This window comes from Cucumis melo, chromosome 5, assembly GCF_025177605.1.
Source record: "Cucumis melo cultivar AY chromosome 5, USDA_Cmelo_AY_1.0, whole genome shotgun sequence".
NCBI lineage: Eukaryota > Viridiplantae > Streptophyta > Magnoliopsida > Cucurbitales > Cucurbitaceae > Cucumis > Cucumis melo.
Window position 1 is genome coordinate 23,966,814 of NC_066861.1, and position 19,805 is coordinate 23,986,618.

The following is a 19,805-nucleotide window of genomic DNA, read 5'->3' on the forward strand; positions in this document are numbered from 1 at the left end:
CATGACACGTGTTAAGAACTAGTGTTCTATAAATAGAGGTGTGTGGTGCATTTGTAAGATATGCCACAATTGAGCTCAATTGTTTTCTATATTTTTTATTTTTTTCTCCAATCTTCTCTTTTGTTTTGTTTATTTGTTTTTATTTTATAATACGTTATCAATACGATTCTCCATACTTTGATCACTTGCAAAAGATGTATTGAGTCACTTTTGACATAGGGCGAGATGGAAGAAGTTTGTTCTTCAATTGTGGTTTCATAAGAGTACTCTTCGATCTAACCGCAATGTCTTCCTTTGAATGAGTTCTTTTGTTTATTCATGAATTGGAAATGGAATGCCATGAACAAGTTCAATTGAAAGACAACGAGAAGATTATCATATCTCTACCGTCTTGGTCTTGCACAAAAAGATAAAGAAAGGGGAAGGATCGCTCTTCCTTCAATCTTTCATTTTGGTTTTCATTGGACATGAATTCTTAATTCTCTCATTCTTCCCACTTTTAGAATAAAAAAATGGATTCACTTGATTATTTGTAGTCTACGTAGCGGTAGAGAAAACTCAACTCCCCAACTGCATCTGATGACGAAGGTGAAACTTAGGCCTCAGGAGGCCAAACTAGGTTATATGGGGATCCGTTGTCTCGGTTTCGGGACTCAATCAATTGAGTAGGGGAAGAAAGTCAAAGGAATCCTCCTGGTAGTGGACTAATATTTGTTTTTTAACATTGGCATGAGTATATATAATTTATGTGGAAATATTTCATGTACACATTCTGCATGGTTTAAACGTTTACGACATATTCTTTTATACCTATTGACATGTTTTTTACTTATTATATCTACAAAGTTATTATTTGTTCATAGTAAGTCTATGGGTTGATTCATTTTTTTTTATGATTTATGAGATTGTTCATGTTTATGATTTGTTCTTATTTCTTTTATGAACTATGTAGTTTATGGTTTCTTTATCATTTATGTCTATAATTTGATTGTCTATCTTTAATGAGTATAAGTTTGGTAATTGTTTTCCATTAGAATTATCCAAATATTTTTTTTTATAAATTTATCTAATTATGTTGTTGATCAATTTTTTTTACCATGTTGCAAGGTTTGAGTATGTTTAAAATTAATATATATTACAATTTATTTATTTAAACTATATTTAAAATACTGTGGTTTTTTAAAAAACATAACAAATTACTAACATATTTACACTTTATAGAACAATTTCGAAATCGAAAAAAGCCGATAGGTCCGCAATGAGAAATAACAAATATACCCCAGTCAACACGCGATTAATCGATCACACACACGCGTGAGTAATCTTCTTCTAAACGATCATCTATTGTAGTCTAAACGAATACAAATGGTCTACGATCATTTAAGTAATGATACATGATTGTGTAGTTCTTTTTAACGAAGGGAAAAATGCTTCAATTTTAAATGATCGTATTGACCATACTAAACGATCGTTTAGATCATATCCACACGATTGTATATTTCTTTTTAAATGATGGGAAAATAACTTTAAATCTAAATGATCGTATTGACCATGGTAAGCGATCGTTTAGATCATGTCAACGTGGTCTTTTAGATATTTTTAAACGATGGGAAAATTCTTTAAATTTAAACGATTGTGTTGACCATTATAAACAATCATGTTGACAACGGTAAATGAGTTTAAATCATGTCAAAGTGATATTTAAATGATTTTGATATTATCAAATATGAGAAAGATGAAGTAGCTTCGAAGAATCTTGTCGTAAACGGTGAAAATAAAATAGGAGATTTAAATAGAAGAATAAATCGTTTAAAAAATAAAAACAATAAAATTTGGAAGAGGAGATGAAGCAATCAGTTGATTCATTAATCTATTATTATGCTTCTTTAAATGATATTGATTGCTTATATAATATTTTATGCAATAATTGCTACTTTGATGTTCAATTTAATATTTCTATACGTGTTAAATTTCTTTTAAAACATTTGAAAGTTAACTATATTAAAAAGAACGTCCTTAAGCTATATATTTTGTAATTACTAAAAAGAATTAATGCATCGTTTCAAAGCTTTCAAATTCTTTTTTATTAATTATATTATTTTTATAAACTTTCTGACGATGGAATCTATAATATTTTTAAAATTTTGAGGTGAAGAAACAAATTTTTTGGAAGTTGGAGATCGATCTCCATTATATATATTTTTATATTAAAATATGTTATTTTATATTTACTTAATTGGTTAAAATGTATCTTTACTTTTGTTTTTACTTATCTAATTTTCCTATAATCTCATTTTGATTTCTATTTAAAATTTGTAAATCTTTCAAACTAAAATTTTCAATATTTTAAAATCCTTCTAACAAATCTTTTTAAGTTTTAAAATCCATTTGCAAAACTCTTACCTTTTGTCTAAATCATTTAGAAAAAATTTCTTTAAATTTATAAATTTTTTATGTTTTTAAACTATTAGAATTTAATTTATTATTTCATAAGGTTTTTTTAATAAATCTTTTCTAATAACTTAACAAAATTCTACAACAAAATCTAGGAAAATCTAGGAAATTTGAGGGTCCGATTTAGTAGGATTCTGATGGCTAAAATAAGAGATTAATTTTTTTAAAAAAATTTGGAGTAATGAGAGGCAAAATAAAACATCATTTAAAAAAAATTAAAGAATACTTTTAATTCAATATTTGAAATTTGACAAGTGTTTTATAAGGTATTGTGGGATATTAATACCTTTTAATGCTAATACTAGGGGTGTAAACAGGTTGGGTTGGGAGACATTCACAATCCAACTCTCAACCCAAACCCATATTTTTTGATTGGTATGTTGCCAACTCGAATAACCAGAATTAAGTTTTCAACCTACCTAGTAAAATATGAATTAAGTTGGGTTGAGTTGTCGAGTTCTATTATTATTATTATTTCGTTTCTAATGGAAATCATAAGTCAAATATGTTTTGCATCAAGTTAAGCACTAGGAAAAAAACAACTTTTATTAAATAAATAAATAATAATAAAATATATTATAATAATTCGGGTTTGGTTAGGTTGATTCAAATTTTCAACCCTCCAACCTTAAGACCCAATCCAACTTGAAAAAAATAAAAAATTCCAACCCAACCCAACCCATATAATATGGGTTGGGTAGTCTGAGTTGTCAGATTATTCGGGTTATTTTTACACCTTTAGCTAATAGCTTCCTCATATACAACTACCCAGTTTGAAGTAAGCTATTACGGGATCACCAAAGTGATGAGTGTTCCTAACTAGACTATTCGGGATCACAAGACTATTATAACTGAGGGTATACCTCTAATGAGAAGTTAATAGTTCACCTAGCGGGGTCAACAACAGATCCTTTAGTGGGTATTTTTTTATACTCATCATTTTTCTACGTTTAATTTTTCAGATAAAGGTAAAGAGAAGAGTAAAGTGACGAGCGATAAGGACATGTCACCTGCCATATGGGAATTGATTGGTTTATGCTTCCGCTATTGTTTTTAGAAAGTTAAGATAATTAGATTAATAATGACATCAACTTGTTTTTAAAAAATTCGAGTAGTCATACAAGTGCTTTGCCAACTTCCATTTTTTGTATGCACGTTTGACACAATGACCCTTTGACCTTCGACATAGCATTTGTGAGGTGTGATCTTACCATCAAGGGAGACAAAACAATAAACCAAAGATGGTCGCTCTCTTACGTCTACTTCGATAAGTGAATTCTTAGGAAGACCACCTTCAAACTTCTATTTTCCCACCCCTGCGGCCACTAATTATTTCATTAGAAGCATTTGATTTGACAATTGTTCAATTGAAAATTTTATCATTTCAAAAATATCGAAACTATCATACAAATTCTCTTTGCAAGCCCTTTTTGTTTTGATGTATTTTTTTTAGCATTACGACAAAAATGATATCTTTCCACTATACAAACTAGCTGAATCAAAGATCCAAGATGTTTCATCATTGTCAAAGGCTTGAAATGCCTAAGATATGGAAAACATTATTGTATACAAAAATACATTAAACTAAACTTGTAATTTATTTTTAATTATTATTTTTAAATATACAAAACTTAACCATGGTTAAGTAAGATGGGGTTAGGTGGGTTTGACTCTTCGGGTTTGGTAAGCGTTCTCTCAGTTTGGTTCACGAAGCTCTCTCAATAAACCCATCAATCTCTCTCTCTCTCTCTCTCTCTCTCTCTCTCTACCTACAACCAACCACCGAGGGAGAGAAGTTTCCATAAATTTTCCTCTGTTTTTCCGGCCACTGTTTCTCCCTTTCTCGCCGGAATCCGGTGCTATTCTCTTTTCTATTATCATTACGTCTACCGGATTCCGCAGCTTGTTTCTACTTTTTTTTTTTTTTTCTTCTTCTCGTTTTCTGTTTAGTTCCGTTGTCGCTTTGGCCGTATGCAGCCGGAATCCAGGTCGATGAAGGTCTCTCCGTTGGAGCTTATGTCGGCAATAATCAGGAAAGCGATGGATCCGTCGCAGGATTCATCTGAGTCGGTTCGGGAAGTAGCTACGCTAATCTTGGATAACAGAGAGTTTGTCATGATATTGACTACCTCGATTGCGGTTCTGATCGGCTGCGTTGTGGTATTTGTTTGGAAGAGATCTAGTGGTCAGAAGTCTAAACCGTTCGAGCCTCCTAAGCAGTTGATAGTCAAAGAGCCTGAGCCGGAAGTAGATGATGGTAAGAAGAAGGTTACTGTGTTTTTTGGCACGCAGACCGGCACCGCTGAAGGTTTTGCGAAGGTGTGCTTGTAGGGAACACGTGTTTGTTCACCGACTTGGAACTTTTTTCTTCAATTATTGGCTTTGGATTGAATTGTTAGTTAGGTTACTGCTGAATGCTGATGGTTGAATTTTATCTGATTTTGGTAATTAGGCTCTTGCTGAAGAGGCGAAAGCTCGATATGATAAGGCGACATTTAGAGTGGTTGATTTGGTATGCACGAACCCTGTTTTTCTTTTCCGTCAGTCTTTGATTGGCATTTGTTAGATTCTGATTGGGTCTAATTTACACGTTGCTCATTTCGGAGCTGAACTTTTACGCAGGATGACTATGCAGCCGATGACGATGAGTACGAAGAAAAGTTGAAAAAAGAGACTTTAGCTATTTTCTTCTTGGCTACGTGAGTTTCAACGCACTTTTTCTGTCTTTTTTGTTTCTTTTCCTTCTTAATTGAATCTTTCGGTGGACTTTTGAATATTCATTTCCGTATAATTTACCCTTACATGCAGATATGGGGATGGTGAGCCAACGGATAATGCGGCAAGGTTTTATAAATGGTTCTCTGAGGTATATTCTTTCCCTTTCCTCAACTTTTTGTTTGTTTGTTTGCTATTGCATTATTCTACTCTTCAAAGTTTGACTGAATTATGTATTTGTCTTATAAGCTATAATTGAATTTTTTACTTTATATTAGGGGAAAGAGAAGGGAGAATGGATTTCAAATCTTCAGTATGCAGTATTTGGCCTTGGTAACCGGCAATATGAGCATTTCAATAAGGTTCAATAACATGAACATGTTCAGTTTTGGTATCCATGTTAAATGAATTTAAAGGCTCACTCTTGATTCTTTTTCCCGTGGTTGAAATAGATTGCGAAAGTGGTCGATGAACAGCTTGCTGAGCAGGGTAAAATTACCATTTCGTTCTAACTTCCTCTGGTTGAGTATTATGGAGCTTCTTATTACTTTTATTATTCAATAATAATTTTATTTGGATGATACTTCTCCTATCTTGAACCAAAAAACATGTAATTGAAGGGCTGTTTGGCCTCTTGTCTTTTGTGTAGTAAGTATGATCTTCTGTAGAAGCCGTGGGTTAAAGTATCAAAAACATCTATCTGTTAGAATGAAAAGGCAGAAACATTTTAGCTTTGTGTAGTGAAAAATAAAAATGGATAAAAAGCATGCAAATTGTTTGTCATGAATGCCTGTTTTCCGACCCTCTTCAAACGGAAGCTCTTGTTTAATAATATGGTTATGACTTTTTCTGTTTTTTAGTGAAGAAACATTTCATTGAATAAACTTCACGATCTTCTGTTTAGCCAACAAAACATCAACACGCCTTACCTAAGAAATGGCGGATCTAACTGTTTAATGAGCTGTGCGTGAAATAAATAAAAGGTACAAGAGAGTATATGAGAATGGCAGCCCCATAGTCAATGGAGGTTACAAGAAACCCTCCAATTAGCCTAAATGTCTGTAGAAGAGTAGTTACAGAATGAGCTGTGAGTGGAATAAATAAAAGGTACAAGAGAGAATATGAGAGAAAGACATCCCCACAGCCAATGGAGGTTACGAGAAAGCCGTCCAATTAGCCAAAATATCAGTAGAAGAGTAGTTACCTAATGATCTACTTGCCCTACTGAGGACGTTGTTCCAAGGAGAAGAAAAATCACTCTTTTCTGCAGGAGTTCGGCTTTAAGTTTTTTGGCCAAAGGAGCGTTCGTGCTATGATCGAGGAGTTCCTCCTCCATCCGCCCTTAGAGAAGAAAGGCGTTTTCTCGTGTCTTGCTAGGGTGTGTGCTGTGATTTGGGATGTTTGGGGAGAAAGGAATGATCGGGTGTTTCGTGGGATCATAGTGAGGTTTGGGTTTTGATTATATTTCATGGGTCCCTTTCGACTTCGGTTTCAAAGACCTTTGGTAACTATTCCTTAGGAAACATTTTAATTAGTGGAACCCCTTTTTATAGGTGGGGTGCTTTGTTGGCCTGTGTTTTTTTGTTAGCCCTTGTATTATTTCATTCTTTCTCAATGAAAGTAGTTGTTTCATAAAAAAAAAAAAAAAAAAGAGAAGAAAAATCACTCTTTTACTAGAATAAAAGGTCTGCAATTACTTTGAATAGAAGTGCTCCCAACTCCAAAGGATGCTTCAAATACAATGTTACAGAAGACTTTGCCTTTCTTCTTAAATGGATGATTTAGACAAAGATAAGCAAGAGAGACATTCATTGAAATCAAACACCAGACCAGCCAATAAAAACAATAAACGAAGAGATGGTGTTTAGTTTCCAGCTTTTTAATTGATGGGACATCTGTGTGGAGGATTGGTGAGGTTGGATTTCACTTTTGGAGTAGCCACTCTTCCAAGTGATAGAGCATAAAGGACTATCTGACGCTCTTTTGGAAGAGGAATTTTCATTTCTTAGAATAGGTCGAAATCTGCTACGTCTGCCTACATTGCATGTATATTGAACTTTTTCTTAATAACTGCCGTAGATAGTTATTGATTAACAGTATATGCAAGTGTAACCACACCACTATGGATTGATCAAATCATCAAAGGACCGTAGCCTAGATGTTTGGAAGTAAAGTGTGGTGAACTCTGTTACTATTTGGTCTTTGGGTTCATGTTTTGTCAGTCCCCTATTTCGGACATTAATTTTTTTGAGTTTCTTGATACCAAATATAAGAAGACTATTTAAAGAATGAGTTAGTTTTAGACATGATTAGAAAAGGGAAAATTTTAATTAATTAATTTTATTTTATTATTGTTATTATAACTAATGTAATCAAACTTGGAACGTTATACGAGCATGTGCCCACAGCTTATCGAACTTAAAAAGCCATGAAAGTTGAAAAAAAAAACCACAAAATTTGATGGCTGTGTAATTTCATTGGATGTATTAGATATGGCGAAAAGCGTGGGAAGCTTGAAATGTTTGTCTGTATTTGCAGGTGGAAAGCGTCTTGTACCAGTGGGTCTAGGAGATGATGATCAGTGCATTGAGGATGATTTCTCTGCGTGGTATTATGAACATCTATAATGAACTATTAGCTCATAGCAGTAGATACTCTTTATTCAGTTTTGTGTATGGAACATGACTGGTTTGCTGATTCCTGTTACATCTTAGGCGTGAACAATTATGGCCTGAGCTGGATAAGTTACTTCGAGATGAGGATGACTCTACATCTGTTTCTACCCCATATACTGCTGCTGTATTGGAGTACAGGGTTGTATTCTATGATGCTGCTGATGTATCTGGTGGGGACAAGAGATGGGCTTTTGCCAATGGTCATGCTGTTTACGATGCTCAACATCCATGCAGGTACCTTAGAAATGATTACTTGGGATTTGAGTTTGCACAATTATTTGCTCCTACTTGCCTTACTTACGGTATTATTGCTTCAGGGCAAATGTGGCAGTGAGAAAGGAGCTTCATACTTCTGCATCAGACAGGTCATGCACCCATCTGGAGTTTGATATTTCTGGCACTGGACTGACGTAAGTTATCTTGGTTGATAATTTCTTTTTCTAAACATAGATTTCTATTACTTGCTAAAAACCTATGCTAATAATCTGATGTATTTGTAGTATGTGATAATCCATTGACTTTATTAAGCTGTTTTTTTCCCATCAGATATGAAACTGGAGATCATGTGGGTGTTTTTTGTGAGAATTTGGATGAAGTTGTAGAGGAGGCTATTCGGTTAATTGGTATGTCACCTGAAACATATTTCTCCATCCATACTGATAAGGAAGACGGCACACCGTTAAGTGGAAGTTCATTGCCACCACCTTTTGCACCTTGCACATTAAGGACTGCATTGACTCAATATGCAGACCTTTTGAGTTCACCCAAGAAGGTTTGATTTGGAGCTGTCTTGCTATATGATTTCTTATTATTATTCCTCTTTCTTTTTCTTATTATTTTTCCCTTTTTGCAGTCTGCCTTGGTGGCTCTAGCTGCTCATGCTTCTGATCCAGCAGAAGCTGATCGACTAAGGCATCTTTCATCACCAGCTGGAAAGGTATCATACAAGTAGATTGATTGTTACAATTCTTTCATAGATTTGTAACCTTTGCTTTTCAACATTCGTAGGATGAGTATTCTCAATGGATAGTTGCGAGTCAGAGAAGTCTCCTTGAAGTTATGGTTGAATTTCCATCTGCGAGGCCTCCACTCGGTGTCTTTTTTGCGGCAGTTGCCCCACGCTTGCAGCCTAGATATTACTCTATATCGTCTTCTCCAAGGTACAAATTTTGCTGTCAGATCTTATCACTGCAAAAATTAATGACTAGGCTGAATGTAGCTCTAAGTGTTTGGATAAAAGGTGAAATAGGTTTTCCTGAAGTACCAGCTCCAGAGCAGCCATTAGGTTGTTGAAATTATTCTTTAGATGAAGCTAGCTTGGTCCTTTAACGTCATTTTTTGAAATTGAGAAAAAGAGGGGAAAAAAACTTGATAAGCTATTGGTATTGTAATTGTGTATGGAACTTTTAAGATTGCATCCGGGGAACTGGGAAGAATTTGGATTCTTCACAAATTTTGGTGGTTGTGTTATACATACAAAAACACATTGTTGATGTGCATGAAAGGTCACATAAGAAAATGAATAATTTCATATGATTCAGTTTTCGGAATGAGTGAGGTGAAAATGAAAATAAGTGCTATTTATTAGTTATCTTCTTCCTGGAATAGAAAAAATCTGCCCTTACATGCCACTGCGAGCATTACAGCTTGAGTTATGGATAAGAGGTTTGTTAATTTTCTACGTAGAGCTCTCTAGACTACTCCATATCATCAATCTAAAATATATATAGGCTTACAAGGGGAAGGGGAACCTTGATCACTTTCTCATACTCTGTCCTTTTGCTTACCCGCTGGACCTTCATCTTCATAGAGCCGGGCCTCTCCTTTTATCTCCTAAATTCTGTGGATGGTTGTTGGAAGCCTGGATGGGTACTAGATTAAGAGGGAAATCTAGGATTCTTTGGTTTTCTGCATCTTGAAAGAGAGAATCTTAGTGTCTTTGAGGACCAGGTGTCTATACTACAGAGTGTTCTTTTGGTCTAGCATACAGAATTTCCTTCTTGGAGTGCAAATTAGAAGGATTCATTTGGTAACTATATTCTTTCCATTATCATTTCAAATTGGTAAACCATTATGTAATTGCTATCGTGATAGGTTGCACATAGGCTGTCATCTTTTGAGCTCTTAATGGAATTCCCTGATCAGTTTTCTTATAAAAAGGAAGAAATATATATAGGCATTTGAGAGCATGAATCATCTGTAGAAATTAGACTTAACTATTTCTACTTAAAGATGGGTGAAACATATACCCATGGTAAAAAGAAACCTCATGAAGCTTTGTTTACTCTGCATAAATAGCTACCAAGTTTAAAACTATGTCTCCACTTAATGTTAGTATTTCCTTTCCTTTCCTGTGCATTTAATTTTTATTAAACGTTCTGGAAATATAATTCACAGGATGGCCCCATCTAGAATTCATGTAACTTGTGCATTGGTCTACGACAAAACACCAACTGGACGAATTCACAAAGGTGTATGCTCAACTTGGATGAAGGTACTTTAAACCTAAAAGAACTGTTTAAACCTAAAAGAAACAGTTTGCTATTTCCTTAATATGAATATGAATTCACGTGATGATAAACCATTGACACCACATAAGTGTATGTAGCATATATTGGGGAAGGGATAAAAGTTTAGATAATTTTTTTTCTGCCAGAATGCTATTTCACTGGAGGAGAGCCAAGCATGCAGTTGGGCACCCATTTATGTTAGGCAATCGAACTTCAAGCTTCCCACAGATTCTAAATTGCCCATTATCATGATTGGTCCTGGAACGGGGTTGGCTCCTTTCAGGGGGTTCTTGCAGGTTGCTACTTTTGCACTTGTTTTTATATACTGAATTCATCTTCACGAATCACAGCTACAAAACTATACTAGTTTATATCAACCCATTATTACATTTTAATTTTATCTCTGCAGGAAAGGTTAGCTCTGAAAGAATCTGGTGTTGAATTAGGACACTCCATATTGTTCTTTGGGTGCAGGAACAGGAAAATGGTAAAAATGATGCATGGTGGATGCTATATTCTTTTGAATCCATAATGAGTTTTTATATAAACTGTTGTTATTCTCTCTCTTTAGGATTACATCTACGAGGATGAGCTGAACAACTTTGTCGAAACTGGTGCACTTTCTGAGCTGATTGTTGCATTCTCACGTGAGGGGCCCTCTAAGGAATATGTGCAGCATAAAATGGTTGAAAAGGTGAACTTCCAAACCTGTTTCTACCGTATTCGAGAGTGCAAGTTTGATGTCTATTCATCGTACTGTTCCACCTACATGCTATAACTTCTTGATTTTCCTGCAGGCGTCGGATATTTGGAATCTATTATCTCAAGGGGCTTACATTTATGTTTGTGGTGATGCTAAGGGCATGGCCAGAGATGTCCACCGAACTCTTCATAACATTGTGCAAGAACAGGTTTCTTCATTACGGTCCATCTTTATTTTGCGTTTACTGGTTTGATCAATATATGTATTTTTTTGGATAAGAAACTGATATATTCAAGAGAACAGCCTAAGGGCAAGAGACGAGAGGGCCCTCTCCGAGAAAAACTAACAAATAAGAGCCGCCTTTTAATTGTTGAAAATCATAGAAGGGCTATAATTACAAAACTGTTTAGTGTAATTGGTACTCGACTAAGAAGCTGTATATTGAACCACGGTCCAAAAAGAATCAAAAGAATGATGTTTATCATAAAGAATTCTACTATTTCTCTCATTCCATTGCTCCACAAAAGAGATGGGAGTAGCACATCTCCACATGACGTTACCCTTAGGACGAAAAGCTTTGCTATTTAGCCCATCAAGCATCCAACTATCAATCTTGCTTGGAAAACAGAAATCCAGATTGAAAATTCTGAACAAGAGAGACCAACCTTTCATTACGAAATTAGTGTAGGAGTAAGTGGTCTAGGGTCTCCTCACTATTAAAGCAGAGCGGCACATAGATTGGCTAAGAGGGGCATTTTGAACCTTTTCCAGGACTTCAATCTTCCAAATAGTGCACACCAGGGGAAAGGCGACAGTGGGAGATCTTTTGGTTAAGAAAGGTAGATTTTGCAGTGAAAGTTCCAGAAGAATTGAGCTTCCATTTAAGACTATCAAGCTTCCCATTTGGAGCCCACAAGTGAAGAATTTCCATAATAGTAGCCAAATTGCCAAACTCACTATCTAATACATTTCTTCTGAGACCCAAATTCCAGGAATGACTGACGGTGCACCAACATTCAGCTACAAAAGCATCCTTATTCAAAGATAAGGGAAAAACATCTGGGAACTTCTGTGAAAGGGGTTGAGCCTCGCAGCAGCTATCCTTCCAAAATTTGATGTTTTTTTTTTGTCTCCAAACGTATAAGCCGAGAAATTAAAGAACATCTCTCTATGCTTCAAAATACCGGCCCACTGTCTACAAGACCTTCCCCATTCGGTTGCTTAGTAGACCACCCATTCACACCCAAGCTATAAATAGCCACTATTAGACGCCTCCACAGAGCGTGGTCTTCTTTACAAAATCTTCACAGCCATTTTGTGAGGAGAGCATTGTTTTTCTGACGAAGGGACCCAATTCCAAGACCACAATAGCATTGGTTTGATCAATATATGTTGGAAATGGAACTTATTAATATGAATTTTACCCTAGAAATTCTGTGCGTCAAACAACTTTTGTTTTTTTTTTTATATTCGTGAGTGTCCGAGCCAACTTACATGCACCTCCACTAATCTCACGAGACAATTTGCTTGTTCCTACAACATTTTGATGTTAATAGTTCCTAGGCAGTTGGCCACCGTGAATTGAATCCATGACCTTTTAGTTAGATGTTGAGACTAAACATCAAACAACTTTGTTTGGTTCCCTTTTTAAAACTTGTAGAAATCTATTGCCTCGACAAGACAAGATGCAATCATGCAACATCTTGTCCATCTCAATGAACTCATTTATTTAAGCAAAAAATATTTGCATATATTTTGGAAGAACAACCTAATTAGTACTTTATTTTGACCATCTTTTAATAGTAAGGTAGATCTTGTTGTTTTTTGTTATTCCTCGTTACACAGATTTTGAAAGGCGCGGTAATATTAACTCGTCCTGAATCAAATTGTCATCCGTTTATGTCATTGAGACTGGAGGTTTTTTATGTGAGTTTATTTTTTAAAACTGTGCTTTTAGCTCTTTCTAATCAAAATTCTCTTGCATCAATATTTCCAGGGATCGCTTGACAGCTCCAAGGCTGAAAGTATGGTTAAAAATCTTCAAATGAGTGGCAGGTATCTCCGTGATGTGTGGTAAAAACTTCCCATTCATAAGCTTTTGGAGGAATGAGGAAAATATGGAAAAGACAAAGTATTATTATTATTATTATCATATCTCCGTCAAGTGAATGAATTCTTAGAACAAAAAAGGGAGGGCGCTCTTCCAGTGCTTATCGAAGGGAGCAAATTAAGGTCAGCTTTAACCTCTGCTCATTATTATGGCAGATAGATCTGTGATTCTTTTTTTTTTTTTTTTTTTTTTTTCTCTTCTTCTTTCTTTTTTTTTTTCCATCTCCTCTCTCCTTATACAAAAGGATTCTTTGTTGTAATTTATAGACCTAATAAGTATGATGAGTAGGACTAGTTCATGAACTCTTGATTTTCCCTGTAAGAGCCAACAAAGATGGTTCAAGTATCCACTCAAGACTCTTGTAATTCTCAGCTTATTATATATATACGCACAATATATTAGGGGTCATATTTGGTTTCCATAAATGTGTTTTGGAGGACGATTCAAATCTCTAAGCTCTTTGGCCCAACATTTAAAGACCGAGGGATTCAGAAGACATATCCAATTCAGGTATGTTTTAAGCTACCATTTTTATGAATATATTTTTTTCTTTCTTATTGCACTTGCTTTGTCCTCGGAATAGTGGAATTTGGTAAATTAAAAACATTTTTTTTAAATAATAGTGGAAATTGTATATTTTATTGGTTTAGATATTTCTCTATTATCATGTTATTGGTTTCTCTTATATATGTAGAATTGTGTATTAATAACTCTCAAATGAAATTCTTTCCAAGGGTCAACATTGGCCTAAGTTTTGAAGTTTATAGGGTTTTTATAGATATTGTTATTACTAATTTAGAGTTTTGATGGATTTGAGGTACTAATTGATTTTTCCTAAATGATTTTACACTTTTAATAATATATTTCGTACACTTATTTTATTGGTTATAATTTAATATTTTACTAAATAATCTCCAATCGTATTTGCTACAGTTTAATTTTATTCTAGGTTTAACTTTTACATTCGTTTATTTTGGTATGTCTTATTTTATTAATATGTTTTTATTTTTTATTTTTGTTTTTTTCTTTTTGAAATTTTGTCAAGGGAAATTCTTATGGAGGAAAAAAAAAAAAATAATAAAAAGAGTTATTTACAAAATATAGAAAAATGAACTTAAATAGGCTATAGAGTTTGATAGATATTGTTATATTTTGTAAATAGTTTTAATATTTTGCTAGATTTGAAAATACTCGTTAGTTTTGATTTTTTTTTTAAAAATTTAAATTACATATTTAGTTGTTTATCAAACTCTTATAAATAATCATTACACTAAACATTTATCAAACTATATGAATTATGAGGACTTATAAAATCTTAAGGACTAACATTTTTAGAATATTAAATCCCATCGTCTTTAACTATAGATCAAATTTGTAACTACGTTAACAAACAAGTATTTAGAGGAAAATGAAATAAATGTTTATACAAAATTAACATTGTATTTTTTTTAATATGTTTTAGTACTTGTCACTGAATTCTTATGGAATAAAATAATGTGTTTAACCTGTCATGTTTTGTATACCTTGTACATGAAAAATTAACATTAAGCCTCTAATTTATACAAAGTATACCCAATTAAAACAGATGTTTTTCATTCCCAAGTAAAAACAATTGTATGGTGGATAAAATCTTTAAGACTTGAGGATGATTGTGAATTGGCTAAAAGTAGAGGAATTGTCTAAGATAGCAAATCTGATAAAATAATTTCAATATATAGTAAAATTTTAGCTTTTATCAATGATAAATATCAATAGACAGTGATATGTTTTTATAAGTGACATTGAATTCAAAATTTTGTTATAATTTGTAAATATTTTAGTTTATTTTTCTATATTTAAAAATATTACTTAAAAGTGTTATAAATAAAAAAAAAACTAAATGCTCAAATCATCCTTCTATGATTGACAAATTAGGTAGGATTTAAAATAGGACAAACAGGAAATATAAGAAAAGGTTTAAAGGTCTTTTATATTTTAAAATATCACAAAATATTTTAAAATTGACCCAAAGAAGAAAAAGTATAATCAATTGAGAATAGACGTAAGACTTTATGTGGTTTACTAACCAAGTAATTAGCTATATCAATGAATAGAGAGACACTTTTAAGGATATAGAGTTTATATAGTGTACTCTAAAACCTAGAGTTAAGTATGAACAAAGTAAAATAGCAAATATGAATATACAACTTAGGTTTTGGATGTGTTGCCCTTGAACTCTCATCAGGGCATTTCATGCTTGGTCATTTGGTTATAACAAAAGCTCTTGAGTTGGATCTAAATACAATCTTAACTCAAACTTTATAACAAGTATTTGATTCCAAATTAGATCAAACAAAGAAAGAGAGATTTTTATTGTCAGACTTCTCGAAAACCTCTCTTTTTTGTTGGGTCTTCACTTCGTGTAAAAGATGACAATGCTCAAACTAAAGCAAAAGAACCAAAAAAACATAAAGGAAGAAATAAAGGAAGGAAAAATAAAAGTCTTTGTTGGAACATAGATGAGTTTTTTCTGTCGTTACCAATTGGTTTTGAAACAAAATCTCATACTACCAAACATGGTATGAGTTTTCATAAAGCCCAAATCGGTATTTGGTCTAGTACAATGAAATTGAGATTTGATCAAAATCGGTGAACTCAAAGCGACATCGTCTTGAGAGGACATAACAAGTTGTAGATGAGCTATTCCTCATCCATTCCAATTGGTTTTAAGATGAAATCTCACTAATAAAAGGCTTTTTTTTAAAAAAATTAAATAAAAGTACTTGACATTGATACACCCACTATCACATGATTTCCAAATAAAAATTAGGGTTTATTTATGAGTTTAAATTGATAGTTAGAAAATTGGCTTCCGGTAAATTGTAGATTCACATTTTTCTGATTATACACTTGGGACGTTTGGAGTAAATGACTATCTAAGACTATAATACTTCAGTAAATTCTATTTAAAATTTTCCTATATGAACACTATTTCAAAACTTCCAATTTGCCACAATATTTACTATTTGTTATAGTTCTTACTATTTTACATTTATCATTATTTTTATTCTTGGATATCGTGTTTACTATTTTCTTATCAAACTCAAATAGTTTACACATCAAACATATATTATTATAAATTAAACTAAAATATTCTACATCTCAAACATAAGCTATTATAATTCGACTATAATAACCTAAGACTAACAATTAACTCCTTGCCCCAAATGACCCATGAGTTATTAGAAATTTGGATGGAAAATTTTCCTTTTTTTAAAGAATATATGTTAAACAAATATCCAACATTTTAAAAATTCAGAGGAAAATTATAAGTCTTTTTAAATGATAAATTTTCCTTCGGAGAGAAACAAAAGAGATAATTGCAAGTATAACAATTAAATTCAAAATATTAGTATATACAACAATATTTTTAAAAATTACAAATATAGCAAAATATGTTAAATTCTATCATATTGATAGATCATATTGCAAATATTAGTTTATCACTGTAGACTTTGCTATTACTGATAGACTTTGTTATATTTACGATTTTTTAGAAAATGTTCATACTTAATTATTATTCCTAAAATTGTTACACATTATAATTATCCAACACAAAACCATTGTTAGAAAGGGAGAGAAAAATTAAAGAAAAACTTTGGAGAGCCTAGTGAATGTAAGAAAAATTAAAGAGAAACAAGATTTGGAATTCGCAAGAATGGAGGAACAACATATACTTGGGTATGTCTTAAGATGCATCCATCTTTATATATTTCACTCTAATCATCCACGTGCACAATATATATATATATATATATATATAAAGTCAAGTTTTCATAGCTGAGAACTATATAATTTAACAATTTGGTATGGGATGGACTAAAATGGATGTAGCATAGAATATACCTAATTATAAACCTTTTTAAATATATAAAACTTCAATGTGTACTTTCAAAAGTCTTTGAAGCTCGACAGTATTTAAAAAATTAAAAACAAGGATTAAAAAAACAAGTTTGCGCATATCTTAAAAAAAAAAAAAAAACATAAATGAGAAGCAAACTATAAATAAGAATGTGTTATCCAACGAACTCTGTGTGTCCTTTCATAAAACATTATGGTCAACTTTAACAACTGAATGATACTTAGAGAAAAAGGAGGGAGAATTTATAATTTAATTTATAAGGAACTTTGGGCCTTTGGCTATTCTCACCTTCCATTTAAATAATCCCTACGTTAGATCTAATAAATATAGATTAGTGTTAATATAATTAGGTGGAGCAATTAAGTGAGAATTAATTATTTATTTATGATAAAATGATAATGGATTATCAAATAGATCGAGTTTTTGTGATTTGTGATAAGGAACTTGATAGAGACGTTGAGATCACAATAGTTTTAGGTGATGAAATTAAAAGTAGGAAGGAGTTGGATCATTCGGAGTGTAACATTTGAGATAAGTAGGGTAGATGTAACGAATCAACTCCTTATATTAAGCCGAAGTCATTACTAATTTAAAAGATAAATAAAATTTAAAATAGAAAAATAAAACAAAACCTTGAATTTCTCATTGAAAGCATAAACAAATGTATATAGAAATAAGTCTAAAAATAAAATCCTAATTTGGGCCCTATCTAGTTTTAAAGAAATAAAATAAAAATAAAAGAATAAAATAAAAATGCAAATACCGTGGAATCCGAACAATGACATAAAGAAGAAGCAAAATGGTTCCTATGGCTTGCCACGGTCACTTCTTGTCAGTCGCCAGCTTGCCTTTGCCCTTACCTCTACCTCTGCCTGAAAAATTAAACAAGAAAGAGTGAGTATAAAAATATACTCAGTAAGGGACCCATTATTAGTCTCGCTAGGTGCCTGTTAACTTCCTATTAGAGTCCTGTAAAGTGGTACCCCTGAACTGGTACGTTCCCGAACACGTGCAATCTGTGATCCCGTAGGAACATATTTAGGACAAACTGGTCTGTAGTGTACCCGAAAGAAACTCTAAGAAAATCGGGCGGTGAGTCACCCGTCGAATCACTTATAATCATGTCTATGTCAATGTCAATGTCATACTGGACTGGTGATCTCGTCGGACTACACAGTCATAAAAAAGTGGTGATCTCGAAGGACACCCATGTGAGTACGACTCTAATAGAATAAGCTAACAGTAACCCTATCCATTGCATGTAACGTGTCATAACATAATAATCATAGCATACTCATCCGAAATACCCTAATCATAAACATAACACAGTCGTCCTCATCAACATACCACTAGTCATATCATAACATCAGTCATCAGCGTCAATTATCATTACAATGTCAGTCATTATCAGTAACATCGAGTTATGCAATTTAGCTATCGTCTATGCATAACCATATACACATGCGATCTCTTAATTTCAGTCGAAAGTCTAGTAGTAGAGTCTCTTACCTAGAGATTAACTTAATCGAATTCTAACAGCAAAAATCATACTTCCCAAGCAGCAAAGTCCTAAATAGTTAGAAAACACCAAATTTAATAACTTAACCCTCAAAGAATTAAAGGTCCAAAAATTCCTTCAAAGTAACTTACCCAAGATCAAGGTTGAGATCAACTTAGCCTTAACTGGGAGAATTCCTCAGTTCCACTCATAAACGATCCAAACGGCCCTTTAAGAAAAATAATTTAATTTAAACTAAAATTAAATTATTTAAAGTCCAAAATTAAATCTTTGTTGGGTATGCCAAAAACCCAATCAAAACTTACCAAAAATAGGTGGAAAAAGGCCAAAAATAGCTAGATGGCTTAAAAAAGGCTTAGCGGCTCAAGGCTAAAGAGAAGGGCGAGTCGCGGCTGGAGGCAGGCTTGGGTAGGCTACGACTAGCGACGCGGATGGCTGGAGGCGCGACTCGGGTAGGCTACGGCTCGCGACACGGATGGTTGAAGGTGCGGCTCGGGTAGGGGCACTCGCGGCTCGGACTGCACGAGAGCGGCTCGGGGTAGAAAGGACGGTGTGGGTCGCAACTCGGGTCGGGCTCGCGTGGGGCTCGGGTGTGGAGGGCGCTCGGTCTTCCGACCACGCGGCGCAGCTTGGGTTGCGACGATCTTCGACGATCGACGACAGAACGAGGCGGCGGTGCTTTGCGATTGGCGGAGGCGAACGAACGAAAGTGGGCACTTGGGATGGTCAATTTGCGAAGGCGGCGCGCGGCGACTGCACGGCAGTGGTGGCGGCTTGCGGCGAAGGACAGCAACCGACGAGAAGATGGTTGTCGACGGCGGCGGCGGACCTTGTGTTTAGGGTTTGAAAAGTTTGGGATTAGGGTTTTGTGGGTGTGATGAAGAAGATGAATTAATGGCGCACGTAGAACGAGAGTCTATTTATAATAATAATAATATCATTATTATTATTCCTTTTCCTTTTCCAAATAACTCTCTCTTCATTTAAAACTCACATAATCTCCCTTTTTAAACCAATAATTCCACCAATCACATCCACCTTTCTCCAAATAAAATATCATAATTATCTTTTACTAAATAATAATTATATTTTCCATTATATAATTACTATTTTAAATTTCTTTCTTTCTCTCCACAAAATATCTTTCTCCCAAATACAAATCTCATTAAACAAACATCTTTAATCAAAATTCCATTAGCACCCAAATTAATTCCAACA

General features: G+C 33.7%; 1 protein-coding gene across 1 annotated transcript; it reads left to right on the forward strand.

Annotated features, from left to right (window-relative positions):
* The first annotated feature begins 4,165 nt into the window (after positions 1 to 4,165).
* On the forward strand, positions 4,166 to 13,575 carry LOC103492914 (NADPH--cytochrome P450 reductase-like). The gene is made up of 18 exons (XM_008453473.3): positions 4,166 to 4,773; positions 4,907 to 4,966; positions 5,077 to 5,153; positions 5,263 to 5,320; positions 5,448 to 5,531; positions 5,622 to 5,658; positions 7,708 to 7,777; positions 7,884 to 8,078; positions 8,162 to 8,254; positions 8,391 to 8,616; positions 8,698 to 8,781; positions 8,853 to 9,004; positions 10,242 to 10,338; positions 10,501 to 10,650; positions 10,764 to 10,841; positions 10,926 to 11,048; positions 11,152 to 11,265; positions 13,054 to 13,575. The coding sequence occupies exons 1-18, from the start codon at positions 4,426 to 4,428 to the stop codon at positions 13,132 to 13,134; spliced, it is 2,127 nt and encodes a 708-aa protein (XP_008451695.3). The 5' UTR covers positions 4,166 to 4,425; the 3' UTR covers positions 13,135 to 13,575.
* The last annotated feature ends 6,230 nt before the right edge of the window (positions 13,576 to 19,805 follow it).